The sequence below is a fragment of the Astatotilapia calliptera genome, chromosome 8, assembly GCF_900246225.1.
Source record: "Astatotilapia calliptera chromosome 8, fAstCal1.2, whole genome shotgun sequence".
In the NCBI taxonomy this organism is placed as follows: domain Eukaryota; kingdom Metazoa; phylum Chordata; class Actinopteri; order Cichliformes; family Cichlidae; genus Astatotilapia; species Astatotilapia calliptera.
Window position 1 is genome coordinate 8,555,679 of NC_039309.1, and position 17,392 is coordinate 8,573,070.

The 17,392-nt window shown below is 37.1% G+C and overlaps 1 protein-coding gene across 2 annotated transcripts; it reads right to left on the minus strand.

Annotated features, from left to right (window-relative positions):
• Positions 1-982: 982 nt before the first annotated feature.
• Positions 983-15,510, minus strand: LOC113028206 (5-hydroxytryptamine receptor 3A-like). Of its 2 annotated transcripts, none has more exons than XM_026178283.1 (13): positions 15,439-15,510; positions 15,038-15,130; positions 14,311-14,550; positions 10,839-10,907; positions 9,919-10,082; positions 9,188-9,232; positions 8,923-9,032; positions 7,406-7,575; positions 4,319-4,482; positions 2,069-2,279; positions 1,825-1,989; positions 1,659-1,738; positions 983-1,439 (listed from the first exon to the last, which is right to left on the minus strand). In XM_026178283.1, exons 3-13 carry the CDS (start codon positions 14,345-14,347, stop codon positions 1,212-1,214), a joined length of 1,443 nt encoding a protein of 480 aa, XP_026034068.1. In that variant the 5' UTR covers positions 14,348-14,550; positions 15,038-15,130; positions 15,439-15,510; the 3' UTR covers positions 983-1,211. The 2 variants fall into 2 exon arrangements, with proteins under 2 accessions (XP_026034068.1, XP_026034067.1); XM_026178282.1 differs by having other exon boundaries at positions 14,311-14,553.
• Between the last annotated feature and the right edge of the window lie 1,882 nt (positions 15,511-17,392).

Below are 17,392 nucleotides of genomic sequence, written 5' to 3' on the forward strand. Positions count from 1 at the left end.
GCTATATTTTCACTTTGAACATTATGTCCTGTGTTCTCTATTGAGAAAGCACTAGCATATTAGAACATGTTATACTCAGTCTTTTATTCAGATAGGCTGAAACTAGTGATTTAGAACTTTTTAGAATTGTTTAACTTTTAAAACCAGCTTATGTACAAAAGAGAACTGGAGACATTGGAAAAAACAAAACAAAAAGTGGGGACGTCTTTTTCATCCAGAATTTATGAGATAAATCATCATCAATAAGTTAAATATATTAAATGTGATAAATAAATAAATCTGAACACACTTTAATGACCACTAAATGATGTGATTTTTTCTATGTTAATTAGACAAATAAAGCTCTTTGGGTAGTATACTGATACAAAATACTCTAATAGAAATCAAAGAAAGGGTAAGGTTATAAATACACTGCAAATACAGAGAGTGGAAACAGGAAGGGAACTAAACACAATACCACAAGAATAAATAAAGTAGGAAAAATAAAACTGGAACTAGCTAATACACTCAAACTCAACAAGGGCAAACTGTACAAGGAAGCATCAGGTCAGGAGCTACACTTAAATAATAAACTATGAATATACAACTAATGCTCCATCTTATAAATCGTGAAACAATGCGTACTTTTTTCTCTGAATTCTAGAATCACTGTGGCGATGGTTTTTTGTTTTTTTTTTTTAACAATTTTTGTGCTGGTTTTCATCTTTGCTTGTACTGTCAGCTTTGTGTTCATACCTAAATACTAAGAGAAAGATCATACGTGCGTCCTTGTCGCGATAGGGATTTGTGTTGCTGTGGTGGACTGTAGACTCAGTTTATACTTTTAAATGGTTATTATGAACGTTTGTTTCAGGTTATTTTACAGAATAAGGTGAAAATAATGTTAATGCCAGTATAATTAATTATTTTCTAATTGGAGTAATTTATTGCATTACTTTTAAGAATAATTGGAGTAATTTATTGCATTACTTTTAAGAAAAGTGTTCTGGGTAATATGTGTAATACATTACTTTTTTGACTATGGCCTGACACTGATCACAACACTCCTAACACTCGAGATCAGAGTACAATTTCAGAAATTTTTTCTGGTTTCTAAAATGTTTTTGTTTCGGACAAATAGAAATTAACTGCAAATATATAACACAGAGTAAGAAATACGTTTGTGTGTTTTCTTTTTTGCTTTAGTTCTTTTAGGTTTTTTAACTTTAGCCCTACTTACCCTCAGCACTGTTCCACAATGAAACCATATATGCTAAGAACACAGTGACTGCAGTCAAATAAAAAATTAGGAAAATCTTGTTGACTTTTTTAGCCATTCTGGTCCAGTATCCAGACTTCCTGTTGCTGCTGAGCAAAGTCATTGTTTTCCTTGTCTCCTGCAGCTCATCTGAGACTTTTTCCAGAGCAAAGGACACCTCTGTCAGTATACTGCTGCTGCCCTGAAAGAGTGGTTTTGTAGAAAGGCAATCAACAAGATGTTAGGCCAATAAGGTTCATGATAGCTTTAACATTTGACACACTGGTTTGTTTCTACATTGATTTAATAAAAAAATGTTTGCTTCCGATATACAGTTTAAGATACAGGATAATCTCTGCAATGCAAACATCCCTTCCTGGAGTTTCTGAAAAGAGAAAAAAAATGTGCATTTTTTCCCAACCTTTCGGGACAGAGACACAGATGGTGTTTCATGAGAAGATACCTCATCAACAGAGGCGTGGTGACTGAGTCTCCTAATCTCTGGAAAAACATTAGGCATAAAGATTAATGCAACACAACTAAAACTGCATGCAGATTTGTGGAATGTTTGCTATGATTAAGCTCACCTCTAAAACAGCTGTAGAAGTTGTGGCCGCCCTGGTTGTTCCCAGAGTTCTCCCCCAGGCTTCGGTCTCCATCCGTCTCATCTTCCTTTTCAATCAGATGCTTGACCAAAATTGCCTCCAGGAGGCTGAGCAGCATCAGAGCAAAAATTCCAATGCAGTAGACAGCTGAGGAGGGCAGACAGTATTATTAAATTTGTGGACAAATAAGTATTGACTATATGTGCAGTCAAACACGCTTCCTTACCTATAAGTGGAATACTGTCTGAAGAGCTCGGCAGAATCTCATTGAGAAGAAGCTGCATCACTGTGACAGCAAGCAAGACAGTGACCTTGAAGCCGAGTTTCTCACCCCCAGTGTCTGAGATGAGGAAGGAGGATAAGTCCAGAAGCAAGAAGAAGAGCACTGGCAGGATGAAATTGGCAACGTAGAGGACAGACCTCCTCTTCATGGTAATCTGTGAATTTGTTTCCCCAGGTGGTTAGGCACAATAGACAGATTTACACTCAAAGAAGTATTATGTGAATTTGTATTCAAATAGTAAAGAGAAAGGAGTTAAGTGAGAAGTTTTGGGTGGTGTAAATGTGCCAAACCATGCAGCGTTATTAATGTTGTTTTGGGTGTCTGTAACACCACCACAGGATGTACAGTTGTGTTCAAAATAATAGCAGTCCAACATGACGAATCAGATCAGTGTTTTTGATAGGAATCATTTTATTACATGGCAAATAATTTACCAGTAGGTGAGTAGAGTCAGAGAAACCAACAGACTCAACATTCACAATATGAATGCACCTGAGTCTGTGCAATTGAATAATTAAGTGAAAGGGCCGTGTTCACAATAATAGCAGTGTGGAGTCCAACCAGTGAGGTCATTCATTATGTGAAGAAACAGGTGTCATTCATGTGGCCCTTATTTAAGGATGAAGCCAGCACATGTTGCACATGCAATATTCTCCGAAAACCTTAGAAAGATGGGTTGTGCCAGACATTGTTCAGAAGAACAGCATGCTTTAATCAAAATGTTGATTGGAGAGCGGAAAACATATAAAGAAGTGCAGAAAATGCTAGGCTGCTCAGCTAAAATGATCTCCAATGCTTTAAAATAGAAAGCCAAACCAGAGAGATGTGGAAAAAAACTTAAGGGGCTTTTTCTTTTACTATGGTGTTGAGCCTATTTATCTCATACCAGGGATCATTGATTAGTTTGCTTATATCAAAATACTTGAAGAGGTCATGCTACCTTATGCTGAAGACAAAATGCCCTTGAAACGGGTGTTTCAACAAGACAACAACCCCAAACACACTAGTAAGTGAGCAGCATCTTGGTTCCAGACCAACAAAATTAAGGTTATGTAGTGCACAGCCCAATCCCCGGACCTTAATCCAAAAGAAAACTTGTGGAGTGACATTAAAAATGCAGTTTTAGAGGCAAAACCTAGAAATGTAGAGGAATTGTGGAAGGTTGTCAAATCATCCTGGGCTGGCGTACGTGTTTACAGGTGCCAGAAGTTGATCGACTCCATGTAGCACAGATGTGAACCAGTTCTCAAAAACAGTGGTTATACAACTAAATATTAGTTTAGTGATACACAGGAAGGCTAAATCTTAACATTTTTTCCACTTTGAGTAAATATTTGAGTTTGTAATGAAAAAATGCAGACAAGTAATTGAAATATTGATACTTTTTTCCTTCATGTTTTGATGAAAAATATAATGTGCAGTGTTACAAATGAAGGGAAATTAAAAAAATATATATGGATTTCGAACTTTACTCACATTTTAACATACACTACTATGATTTTGAACACAACTATATATAAGGCAGTGGCGTGCAGTGACATTTGACAAATTATTGCTGCACTCTACATGGACTTCTTCACCGTCATGCACTCCTTCCTGGCTGAAAAATTGCAAAAAAGTACTTCTATAGTTAAATAAATATCTGATATATTACCAAAAAATATTTGCTATTAGCTGTCAGAGACAAGTGGTGTAGGAATTCAAACCACTCCTTTAGGAAATAAACAACACTGTGAAAAATATCACTACAAATAAAACTGTTATTTAAAAACCAAGTATAAAGTATCAAAAGTAAAACCTGACTTATCTTCCATTAAAGCTGAATACAAGTCCTTTAAACCTCACATTAACAATGATAACGCGTTGATATCAATGGTTAAAATCAACGAGACCACCTGATCCTACACACTCCTAAATATATACTGCAAATTATGATAACTAAATGATACGGCTGATAAATCTGATGAATAAAAATTATTTTAATTGATGTACATCATAGCATATTGTCCACTGCAAACTTGGCAACTCAAAGATTGCCCTACAACTGAACTGGGCCAAACACAGCAGCATGGTTCAGCACATCCATCACCTGCTGTGGAAAAAACTTGAGTGCTTGACCTGAAACCAGGTGGCTAGAGTAGATGGATAAAGGGAAAAGAACGAGTTTTCCTTTCTGTTTTCAGAAATACTTACAGTGTAAATGACCACAGTTTGATTGAATCCATAACCTTCAACAACTTCGTTGTTGACTGACATGTCGATGAACAGCCACTCATACTGCGTGTGCATCATCTTACGAGACAATTCTGTGACCGTTGAATTGTTAATAGAGTTGTTCCGCAAATATATTTCTTTATCTGAAATTGAATATAAAAAGAAATGTGATAAAGGACAAATAATATAAATGTGAGCAGACCAACAAGGAATAAGTGCTTTATTGTTTTACATTTTTTGTAGTGCTCTTTCTTATTCTGGGGTAGGTGGGGTGTCTAAGATTCTGTTGTTCTAACTGTTGCTTTGGTATTGATGTTAGTGTGATGTTATTGAGAAAGATCTGAAAACTGCTGTTCACAAACACTGTCCATCTAATCTAAGAATGGGCAAGGATTTCAGTCTGTAGATGTGCAAAGCTGGTAGAGACATACCCTAAAAGACTGGCAGCTGTAATTGCAGCAAAAGGTGGTTCTACAAAGTTTTGACTCAGGGGGCTGAATAATTACGCACACCCCACTTTGCAGTTATTCATTTGTAAAAAAATGTTTGGAATCATGTATGATTTTCGTTCCACTTCTCACGTGTGCACCACTTTGTGTTGGTCTTTCAAGTGGAATTCCAATAAAATTGATTCATGTTTGTGGCTGTAATGTGACAAAATGTGGAAAAGTTCAAAGGGGCCGAATACCTTTGCAAGCCACTGTAATACATGTTTTTTTTTGGGTTTTCCACCAGCGTGGAATTACCAACAATAGAGAGGGCATAGCCTAACATATGAAACAGGAAAAGACCGCCATGTAATCCCTTTATTTCAACAAAGTAACTGTATTCTGAATACTACCCTTTTAAACGGTAACTGTAACGGAATACAGTTAATCATATTTTGTACTTTAAATACGTAACACTGGTACATGTATTCTGTTACTCCCCAACACTACGCCCCTTCCCTTAGGTCCACCAATCAGCAGCTCCTTAAGGTAACAAAAAATAAGTATAAATTTAGAGGTGACCATGGCTTTGCTGTAGCTGCTCCAAAGTTGTGGAATGAAATGCCCTTGCACGTTAGGCAGGCCTCTTCTGTTTCTGAGTTTAAAACTCTTTTTAAAACATAGTTATTTGCTGAAGCCTTTGGCACTCTTTAAGGGGTTGACTCAACTTGTTTTATCAACTTGTTTTAACATGTTTTATTTTATTTTGTTTATGCTATTTGTATATGTACAGCACTTTGTGAACCCTGGCTTTATATTAAAGTGATTTATAAATAAAGCTGGTATGCTATGGTATGATTGGGGCTGAATGCCAGTTTTGGGTATGATGTGAGTTTGTTGAGCTGTTTATTGTTGGGTTGATAACTGTGTTTAAGTTTCCACCTATGATTATGGCAGATGTGGAGAAATCCTGTAATGATGTGAAGAAGTTATGATAGAATGTGTGGTCGGTCATCTGTGTTTGAGCCATAAATGCTTGTGATTGTTATGTTGGAGTTATTAATTGTTTCAGGGAAAATGTCTCACTTTTGAAGCAGATGCAACCTAACGAATCCAGACAGATACACTCATTGATGATTACTTGTCCACTGTCTCGCAGTTCCACCTCAGACTAGTGATGGGATTTCCAGCTCTGTTTAGAGAACTCTTCGGCTCGGCTCACTAAAAAGAGCCGGCTCTTTCGGCTCCGAACCAGCTCTTCAGGTTTTTTTGTTGCTTTAATTAATTTATTATTAACAATAATATAAAATTATGCACAAAAGGAATTACTAATGCAAAATTTAAAAAAAAAAAACCCCAAAAAACCCCCTGGTTTTATTTATATATGTTTATATATAAATATTTGCGGTGGCCCCTAGAGACAAAACACGTCTCTAGGGGCCACCGTAAATATACTAAATTTCTTTTAGCAATTATTGTTTATTCAATGTCACAATTCCAACCCTGCTCCTTTACCCGGGCTTGGACCGGCAAAAGTGACCCGAAATAGGCACTCTGGTGGAGTTACTGTGTGTGTGTGTGTGTGTGTGTGTGTTTATAAGTAGTTTTAAACCTTGTGATCCACAAAACAGCATAAGAGTAAAAGAAGAACTGACTGCGTTACAGCACCCACTGCTTGTTGAGAGTAAAAGCGATACGCGCTTTCACGTCTTTTATTAGCGACTTTTTTTTAGAAAAAAGTCGCTAAGGGGTCTGAAAACTCGCTAAATATAGCGACAAAGTCGCTAAGTTGGCAACACTGCGTTGTTGTCCCTGGCTCCCTTTCTCTCTCCCTCCCGCTCTGTTCCTGTGCTACTGCGAGTGTAACTACCGCCCCTCCCCCCCTCTTCCCAGCGCAAGCACAAGGCTCACATGCTGAGTGAAGCGGAAAAAAAGTGTGTGAGAGAGGGTGAGAGAAGGGAAAAAAAAAAACAAAACCCAAAAAACACGGCTTGCGATAAGGAGCCGGCTCTAAGAGCCATTTCGTTCGCGACCGACACATCACTACCTCAGACACTTAACCTGACTTTAAAGTTCTTATCCAAACTCAGTAAAAAACTGCAGATCAGCTAATTCAACTACAAGAAAAACAGTAATATCACTAAAGTTAAAAGTTAAAATGTTATAAAAACATGCTCATTCTGTTTAGTTGTTGTGTGGAATATTGATTAAATCCCAGCATTTGTATAATGCCTATTTCAAATTTTATTGCTTACTTGCAACATCCAATCTTTCTAATGGGAGTTTTTAACAAGATAAAACTAATATTAAACAGAACTGGATCCAGCTTACGTGTACGGCTCTCTATAGCAGCTCCAGGGTTTCATGTGACTCTTTGGAAATTCCCAATTCCTTTTCACACAGTTGTCCAATTCTAACATCATCAAAATAAGATGTTGGCCCAAAATATGTGCAAATTTGGATGAAAATTAGTTTTTTGGCATTGGATAACCTTCCTGAAATTATGCATGAGATCATCGAAGCAGAAACAGAAAATTAGAGCCCCTCCTTTTGGCCGGGCAGTATATGTTAAAATATCTAATGTTGTGCTTTTAAGACCATACAAAGGACATGTAAACAGAAACTGTTATGGACTCACCATCGTGAAAGATAGACTTGAAGGAGAGGTTGCAGCTCTGGGTGTCAAAAGGAAATTTGTAAACATGCATCTTGCAGGTGCTTAGCACCACCTGGTCATTCCTGAACTCAACCCGACCATTGTGATATATGCTGAGATATGGACTCGGAGACGCTTTGTCTTTTTCTGTCCTGTATAAAAGAATATGTTTGTAATGAAAACAATGTATTATCATACTATGGAAAACAGTTTGCATCATGCTATAAATGACTATTTATTATGTCTGCAGCTATATCTTATTTTATCTTAGTAAAACCTGCTAGTACTAGAGGTGAAGAGATACCATTGACTAGGCCAGTGGTTCCCAAACTTAGTTTTTGCTAGGCCCTTCTTTATTTTACAAGAAAATCCCCCCCTTTCTGACACAAACACATCCTCCAACCAGTCTTTGGATCTATTGCAGTAGAGACAGATGTGTTATATTTTGTCATTGCTTTTGTATGCTGAATAGTCTTTCATTATATGATCCAATATGATTTAAAATCCAATTGTAATAGATTTTGTTGAAATAAAAAAAATAAATATATATATATATATATATATATATATTTTTTTTTTTTTTTTTTTTTTTTTTTTTTTTTTAATTTATTTATAAGTTCAAAAGAGGGGTGGGTTCGGGGTGTGGTGTCAGAGGAGGCTGATGCACACAGCTATTCTCCATCACCTGGTCATACCTTTCCCATTTCGAAAGGATGCCGGGACCCGACAGGAGAGCTGCCTGTGTTTGTGCTGAGCTGGAAGCAGCAACTGGAAAGCTCTGTTGTTGAGCTTTGCTGAAGGCCACATGAAGTATGGAGGTCTGTAGCAATTTAATGTGCATAAAAGGTTGTGACATCTGCGCACTACGTGCCTCAGCATCTGCTTACCTCCCCTCCCTATGTGATTTTAGTTACAGTCGTTCCTACTTTGTTATAATACAGTTGACTGGGGATTAATTAGTAGCAAGCAAGTTTCATTTGGACTTGTTGAACAAGTGGCATCCTATTATGGTACCATGGTGAAATTCACCGAGTTCATCAGAGCAGATTAGAAACAGTCTGCTTGTTTAGTTGCTTCATTTATTTATTTATTTTTACACACATGGCAATGGAAGTTATTGGATCAACTGAGTTCAGTGATTTGGATGATATTAATACTTTTGGCAATATAGTGTGTGAACTGCCTATTAAACCAATCCAACTTGTGAAAGGTGCTTCAAAACAGCTTGAGATGAATTACCTATAAATTCAACAGACAGCTGATAATTGCTCACATCCTCTGACTCTGTTTGAATAAAGTTATTTTAAGTAAAAATGGTTATTTCTAACCATGTCTTTGCTATTTTTCCTTCTTCAATTTGTAAATTATTTCATGAATTACAATAAGGAAAACATTTTCTGTCACCCTATGGTTTTTACAGTAGCATATATTTATAAATATGATTATAAAATGACTATATGTGAGTGAGTTTATGGGCATATTGCATATGTCAAACTTACATCTCTTCAATAGTTATATCTGGTATCCACAGATATGAAGTAGGAATTGTTATATATTCAATTCCACAGAAATCATCTCGTTTCCATTTAATGTACTCATTGAGCCAAGCCTACACTCAAGGGTACAAAAAGGCAAAGAGATGAGATGATGAAAAACAAATAAAATAATTGAAGAAAAAAAAAATAGTATAGTAATAGTAGTATAGAATTTTAACAATACAGAGAAAACCATATATACCTATGATATATTTAAGAGAAAACTCACCAAATCAACCCAAATGTAAGTAATTAAGGTCTGGTCAATTTCTCTCTGTAAATAAAGAATTTGAACATAGTGTTTATTGAGGCAGACACATGTCAAGCTCAACAGGCAGGTTAGCTAATGTTAACTCATATCAGCTAATGCCTCAGCAGTTATCCTTTGCTGGTAAATAGACAGTTTCTGCTGAAGTCCAAGCTGCCTCCAAGCCAACTCCTCATGCAGCAATATAATTATTGTTACTACTACTACTACTACTACTACTACTACTACTACTACTACTACTACTACTACTACTACTAATAATAATAATAATATAAAGACATGAACCAAAGACAGTTAACTACATATATCATGTCTGATTGGAAGTGATGGACAGTAGTGCTTAAAATTTTTTCAAGATTTCTTCAGCAGAAGTAATCCAGTGATACCTGTCATGTATTAGCATGGAGTCATAACTCAACCTATATCTCTGTACTGTGTGTCAAATAAATGTCTCAGAAAAAACTAAAACAAAAAAAAATACCTAAATAAAAATGAAACAGCACTGATGTAAGAAACTGTAAGTTACAAACAGAAAAACGGGTCGTGGCAAGAAACACAAGCCAGAGTAAGTAATAATAACAATAATAATGAGTTGTTCTTTTGTGGATGAGTGCTGTGACATTATGTTTCATGAGCAAGAAAACTAATTAATTAATTGTCATTAATAATAAAAGAATACCCAAACAAATTACCATATCTAAGATGGCATAGAGTCTTATTGTAATAAACACTTCTGTATAATTTTTGTTGTTTATAATGGGCCGGCTCATAGTGTATTTAAGTTCGTCTTTTTTCAGATTCAGGTGATTGACAATATCCTGAAAATTACAGACTTTCTCCTCTTCATCTTCGTTATCTGAAATGATATCAAAATGCATTCTCCATTAGAGATTTATTTTAGGAAATAACAAGAGACAATGTCTGTGCTTTTCATTCCTGATTTTCAATTAAAAAAAACAAAACAAAAAACATGCTCACTGGCTGCTTACATCCATCAAAGCTAATGTACATCTGCACTAATGCTGTATTCCTGAGAAATGGCAGTAGGCACCAATTTAGAACCTTTTGATATGCACAGAACTTTTTGTTGACTAACAGGCCATGTCTGCAATGTTTATCTTATCAGTCAATATTAAAAATGGGACGTAGAATACATGTAACGTACTCTTTATAAAATTGTTTGATATTTTAGATCAATCACCTCAGGAAGGCATGATATACATTATGGCAGACCTCATAGTTAGCAGAATATGGTGTAATGTCATGTGCTTTTGTTCATCTGATGTTTTGTTTAATTAACGTTAGAACCTGGTATGGACTATATGATTTTTCTTTTTTTGTTATGTTACACCTTAAAAATAAAAGATACAGCATCTACAACATCTTTCATTTCTAAGGTTTAATGTATCAGGTTTCTTTGTCACATGTTTGTATGTTAATACCATTTATTCCTTTGTTAAAAAAATACACTTAATAATTCAGGGATGTAGACATGACAATGGAAAAACAGTAAATGTGTCATATACATACTGTTTTTGCACATCCATGTTTATTTAAGCCAAATTTAACTGAAATCTACCGAATAAGCTTTGAGAGAATAAATTAATAATACCTCCAGTAATTGTCCCATTGCTTTTTTGCTTATCAGCATCTGGTAGCTCTACATTGGAGACATATCCACCTGACATGAAAGAACATAAAAGAAGTTATACATATGTACAAAATTAGGTGCATAAGTGTTGGTTATAATTATAGATGAACTGAAAGAACACATGATGAGAAAAAACCTAAAAAAAAACAAAAAAAACAAATAGATTTTCAGCTTACAATTAAAATAAATAAGTGACTCGGCCAAATGGAAAGGCTCAAACAACCAAACCAAAAATTTCAAGATTTGGAAACAGACCTGGGAATTTTAATAAACAGCAACCGCTGGACATATATAAGCAATAACATATTATAGTGTCCTGAGGAATCAGTAACAAAAGAACTCACAGAAAGACTTATACTGTACTTGAGATGTCACTTCAACCCTTACACAGCCACAAGCTGATGCCATCCAGACCTCTTGCAACACCTGTTTCCGTTCTCATTTCTGCTCTCTACTTCCTATATTTCTCTCCACAGTGGCTTCCTTCTGCATGCTACACCTTGCTGTATTTAGATCAGCTTTACTTTTGGCTGGCAGATACCAACCAGAGTCCTGTTTTTCAGCCCAGCGTCCTATTTCCTTTGACCAATCCAGTTGATTAGTATTGCGTTGCTAATACAAATAAACAGTTGACTAGGTGTCCGTCTGTCTGTTTTGTGCCATAGTGTCTGCAAACTGTTTCATCCGGAAATATTTAGTTGTGTTTTACTCAATATTCTTCAACCAGATAGATAAACTAGATCAAATCTATATTACAACTGTTAAATATTTTGACTGGTTCAGTTAGTAAAATATAAGATCTCATACCAGTTTAAACAACTGAAGTCCTTCAATTCAGATTTCCAAAAGAGTAAATACATAAAATCTTGTCTGAATTCTGTTAATGAAGGCAAAATTAAAAAAAACAAACATTGGTGTAAAAAAAAAAAAAAAAAAAAAAAATGCATTTAATTGCACTTTACATGCTATGGAAGCCCGTTTCCACCACTAAATAAAAATCAAAAAAAAAAAATCCTTAACTCAATTTTGTATTAACACTGCAAATCAGTAATCTACGTGAATTGCGTCATTTCCTTTTTACCCAGACGCTGAAGCCCTCAGTTACAAATGCTACAGCTAAGCTACCAGCATTACAGCCAGTCATGAATGCACAAATTGCTGAGTATTTTCAGTGTGACCTTCACAAATGATGAAATCCTTGTGTTATTAGCTGACTCACATGGTGTTACTATCAGCAAACATACTATTGAAAGCACCAATTTGTTGCTATACATTGGTAGCTCACAATCTGGCTTTGAGTGCACATTCCTCTGTGCCAGATCCTTCCGTCTAACAAGAAAATTATGTCATTCACATAGATTACTGACTGGCAGAGCTAACTTGAAATTTTGAGTTATTAACTCAAAATTTTGAGAAAAGTAACTTGAAATAACTACACCAGGAGCAAGCAAGACTGGGTGTCAGATTTAAATTGTTGGATTGTCATGTATGCTTAGAAACATATACTCATATATGCTTAGAGATATATAATCGATTGCATATTGATAGGATGTCTGATCCTTAGTTGTCTACAAAGACTGTGCATTCCAGAGCACTCTGGCGCGCGCACGCACACACACACACCCTAGAGAGGTCGTACCTTCTCTTTCTGATTTATGGTATGGGAGGACACTTACTCTGTATCTGTTTAAGTATAAGAGCATTTTGTGTAGGTGGTCCGCTGGACTCCTAACACCAGCTTTGGGGAGTCAATCACAGGGTCATATCTTGACCCACACACGGGCACTCTTTGTTCACGTGTATGCCTGTGTAAGATGTTGTATGTTAATGAACCTGTGAATATTCATGTAACCTTAATAAAGAGCAGTGCTGCGGGGGAGCTGACTGAGAGTGACCGCGGTTTGAGCAACAGGAACAGCACTCGTCTCGTTTATCTCCCTCATGCAAGAGTTGTGCCTGGTGTCCAATGCGTTTGCCATTGTAGTAGAATTATCTTGGCTGTTCCAGCAACAGGTTTGTGCCAAACAAACATAACACTGGGGCAACAGACAGTCACTCATGAAGGATGTTTCCACACAGTGGAATTGGATATGGTTTCTCGTCTACTAAAGCAGCAAGAGGCTGTTTTTGCTGCTTTAGTCAAACAAAAGCCAGTCATAACTTCATCACAGCTGGTAAAACGCAAAAAGCTGATGACTTTCATGTAACCATTCAGGTAATTAAAACTTTTAACTTACTGTTACTTTTTCTTCAAAAAGCTCTATAGGTGGCAGTTATTGTGTAGATTAATAATTACTTTCTTGAACTGTCTACTACAGGTTAGTGACTGAACTTCTTGGAGGTGAGACATGTGTCTCATGTGGAGTGTTTTTACCTGCTTTCTGCCACCTGCATGACACCATGGAGGTCTCTGATGATGACTCACACTACATGGTGAAATTTAAGACTGCCTTCCCTATCCCAATGTTAGCTACACCCAACCATCAGTGGCTCAAGACCCACAAGAGCCACTGTACTTGACCCACGTTTTAAGGATTTAAAGTGTATTGCAAGGGGAGCGCGAGAAGAGATTTGGACCAGCCTTGAGGCCCTGCTGCAGGAACTTTTTAAAGATGCCACCACAAAGGAGCCAGCAAAGACAAAGAGCCTCCTCTCTTCATTGTCTCCAGACTCTGATTTAGATGAGGAAGCCCTGTGTAACAGGACCCTGAGTTTGTACAGAGCAGAATCAACTATCAGCGAGACAGACTGCCCACCGCAGTGGTAGTCCAGTCGAGCAGAGACCCACCCACAGGTGTCTGTCCTGGCCCGCAAGCGTTTGATTAGTCCTGCTATTTATGTCCCATGCAAGAGACTGTTCTCACTTGCAGGTCACACAGTAACAAAAAGGAGAGCTGCCCTGAGCTCTGAAAATGTGAACATGCTAGTTTGCCTAAGTAACTGGCTGAGAGAGATGGACAGTAAACAAGCAAGGGGGTATTTTGAGTCCAATGGGTTTGTTATGTTTTGTACTAAATTCTTCCATGATCACACTGTTTTAGCCTAGCCTTATTATTATTATTATTATTTAAAGACAATACCATTTTGAAAATGTACTTACAGTACTTAAAATAGCATTTTATTTTTAAGTCTGCCTAGTGTGGGACAGGGATATTATTTTTCTTTCCCTGTTTTGAATTGAAATGCAGTTTAAATGTAGAAATTAAAAGAGCTTGAGTTTAAAATATTCATGTTTATGTCTATTATTTAATTCTACTGCCCACTAAAACCCTTTTAAATGAAAAAAAACATTTGCACTTTGCGGCAGGTTTTCTTCTGTGATTAAATGCGATTAATCAGATTATTTTTTTGAGTCCCAACCCTAATATTTATATATTTGTATATAAATAAAATGCTGAAATAACTGAATTAAAATATAATAATGTTTGCTTACCCGTGATTATGAGCAGAAAGAAGAAACCAGCGATCATTGTTGCTTACAGAGATCTGTATGCACCCTTGTCCTCTATGGGTTCTTAAGATGCTTCTTGCTCCATTTAAGTCAATGCCTCACGAGGGTGGGGCAAATGTAAAAACGGATTGTCCAAAGAATCTAGCAAACAGCAGCAGAGGGTGGGCAGGGATACAAAGGTTGACACTTCACTGGGAACCAGACCGGAATACTTTCTCTCTCCTTCTTTGTCCATTTGTTGCAGCAATAAAGCAGAAGACAAGAATTCACAAGACAAAATTAGTCCCATGCAAATTATTTATTATATCTATCAGATTCACATAACTCATTACAAGAAACTTTCAGTATAATCAATGACTTCTCCAAAATCTCAAAAGCCCCTTTAACATACAAAGCAGTACGTTGTGCTCTGAAACCTATTCTTTTTCTATTGCTTGCTCCATCCTAAACCAGTTACCAAATGAACCAATCATAGTGCGACGGAAATGTAAACATGCCAGCGAGGGGTACTCAAAAAAAGTTCCCCATAAATAACACATGTTAACATCGAAAACACTGATCCACACTGAAGTCCATGAGTTTTATCTGAATATCCATGAGAGATGTCCAAGCGCTATTGTCCATAAACGGGGGAACTGGCGTGTATGATTGTGGAAATCAGTGTATTCGGAAATTACGGGACAGAGCGTCGTCTTTGATAGCTTCCTACCAGTCCAGTGGAAGCTTCAATGCAGAATGAGTCCTGCTCCTAGCCGTTCATTGGCTCGCCATCCTTTTTCATACCCAAAAAGGTTCACCTGGCCTGCATTAAATAAACAAGGCCAATAAGAAATCACAAGAATACAAAAAATGTCAGCCAGTTAGGCTAAATACATTACGTTATTCTTGTTCCTGGGTACACAATTTATAAATAATTAAACAAACAGTATATTTAACCAATAAGGATTTAACTAAAACATTTCAACTGCTATATACATATTATATAGCGTCACAGCATTTGTTATTCAACAACTATCATCAAATAAAAAATCAAAATCAAATTGTCTGGACCGGCAGCAGCCAATTAGCGTCAGCTGGTAGCAATACAGTCAATTAAAAGTTCAAACTCACCAATTCCGTTCTGTTCAGTGCACGACAGCACTGTGGCTCTGGCTAGTGATGGGACGTTCTGTATCGAGGCTTCGGAGCGTGTGTCGAGTAATGGAGGGGGCGTTTCCGCGAAGCGCGTATCGAGGCTTGCTTCATTTATGGGAGGAGCTGAAAATGATGACGTCCGAAGCCTCGCTGCCCGGCTGTACCACGTGACTGGTTCATGAAGTGGTTCGAACTTTGCCGCGAGATATGACAGCGATATAAACCCCTCAGACTTCATTCAAAAATGTGGGTGTTTGATGGAGAGTTGCGGTTAGTGAGAGTTTGGAGACAGTTTGGAGGTTTATGAGAGTGAGGAGAGAAAGTCAGGAGAGAATGGAGCCAGCTAAGAAGAGGAGGATGTCCTCCCCTGTGTGGGAACATTTTGATCTTATTCCTCCCAACAAGGTATTTCTACAGAAGATGTATTTTCATGATACTGATGGTGCAATACAATTTATGTTGAGCTGTCTTGACTTTTGTACAAGGTGAAGTGTTTGCTATGTGCCAGGGAGCTGGGATATAACAACAACACCTCATCCATGCTTAGGCACTACAGAGCTTTGCATGAGAATAAGGGGGACACCGATCGTGGAGCAAGACCAGGTGAGCCATCAAATGCAATGATAATATAGGATGCAGTAATGTTACTAAATGATATAACAATATTATACAACTGTTATAAGTTACGTATGTGATATTTATATTTGTGCTTTGTCTTTATTGTCTTTCCTCAGGAGAACAATCTCAAATAGATGAAGACCTGGTCAGCATGGTGATTGAGGACTCCCAGCTATTTAGCATTGTGGAGGACAAAGGATTCAAAAGATTTGTTAAATCATTAAATCCCAGCTATGTTCTCCCCACTAAAAAGGACGTAAAAGCAGTGAAAATTTAGTTTTTACAGAATAAAATGTGAACAGGCAGGACTGAGGCTCAAAGCCTCAGTGTGTAGCTGTCCATACCTCAACGTTACAAAAGCACAACCACTGTCCACACCCCAACCACACCTCACCTCACAGTAAATGATCATTTCCATTTCAAGCATTTCCAAATAATCATTTCCCATACTGCCACTATAAATATACACAGTATACTGCATCACTACAATATACATGTTTTACACACTCCTTTTGTTGTTGACATTTACAGGCTGTGTGCAAAATGCCACACTCTTCAAATTCATGCCAGCTATTATTTTTACGTCCAGTAGGTGTCCTACTAGAGCAAATGAAGCTTCATGAAGCTTCGCGTTGGGGTGAACCAATTGGATGAAAAGCTTCAGTGCTTCATGGGGCTTCATCTGCCCATCACTAGCTCTGGCTCACAATAATCAGCGTCCAAATCGAATAAGTTAGCTGGTGTTAAAAAAAAATGCATTAAAACGGAAAAGCAAGTGTTTGCTAATATAAACCTGCAACAACTCTGTCACCTGGCTTGCCTCCACTCATCTGACGGGAGAAAGCCGGGACAGGCTTACTATGACCTACATGCCATCCGATTGGCTGAGCAAAGTCATGTGGTTGGAGTCATGTATTTGTGATGCGTCCAATGGCAGGAAATAAGTGCAGGAAATTACTAAATTCTAGTAAAACAGATTTTACTCTGGGTTACATACACAATAAACTGGAATAAATCAACCATAATGTCACTCTCTGAGGATGCAATCTCCAGGTCAGGACCCTGCTCTCCTTCTTCACATTGGCAACAGTAAATATTTAAGCATAAATATTCCCCCAGAGTTTAATCTCAGTTACATAACCTCTTAAAAAAAAAAAGACCCTAACCCTAAAATCCTACCCTGGTCATATTATCTATTCTCAGTACTCCTAGTTACACCAACATAAAACTGGTTTAAATAAATTCATTAACTACAAAATTCTACTGGGAAAAGCAAAAAACCCCAAACTGCCATATCAGCACTACAGAACAA

Bases quoted from the DNA above. Each gene is read 5' to 3' on its own strand.
- LOC113028206 (XM_026178283.1), bottom strand. From the start codon at position 14,347: ATGATCGCTGGTTTCTTCTTTCTGCTCATAATCACGG. The intron at 9,233-9,918 runs GTAATTTGTTTG...CTTTATTTACAG, and splicing joins TCTATGCCATCTTAGATATG to AGAGAAATTGACCAGACCTT. The intron at 1,990-2,068 runs GTAAGGAAGCGT...TGCCCTCCTCAG, and splicing joins AGACAGTATTCCACTTATAG to CTGTCTACTGCATTGGAATT.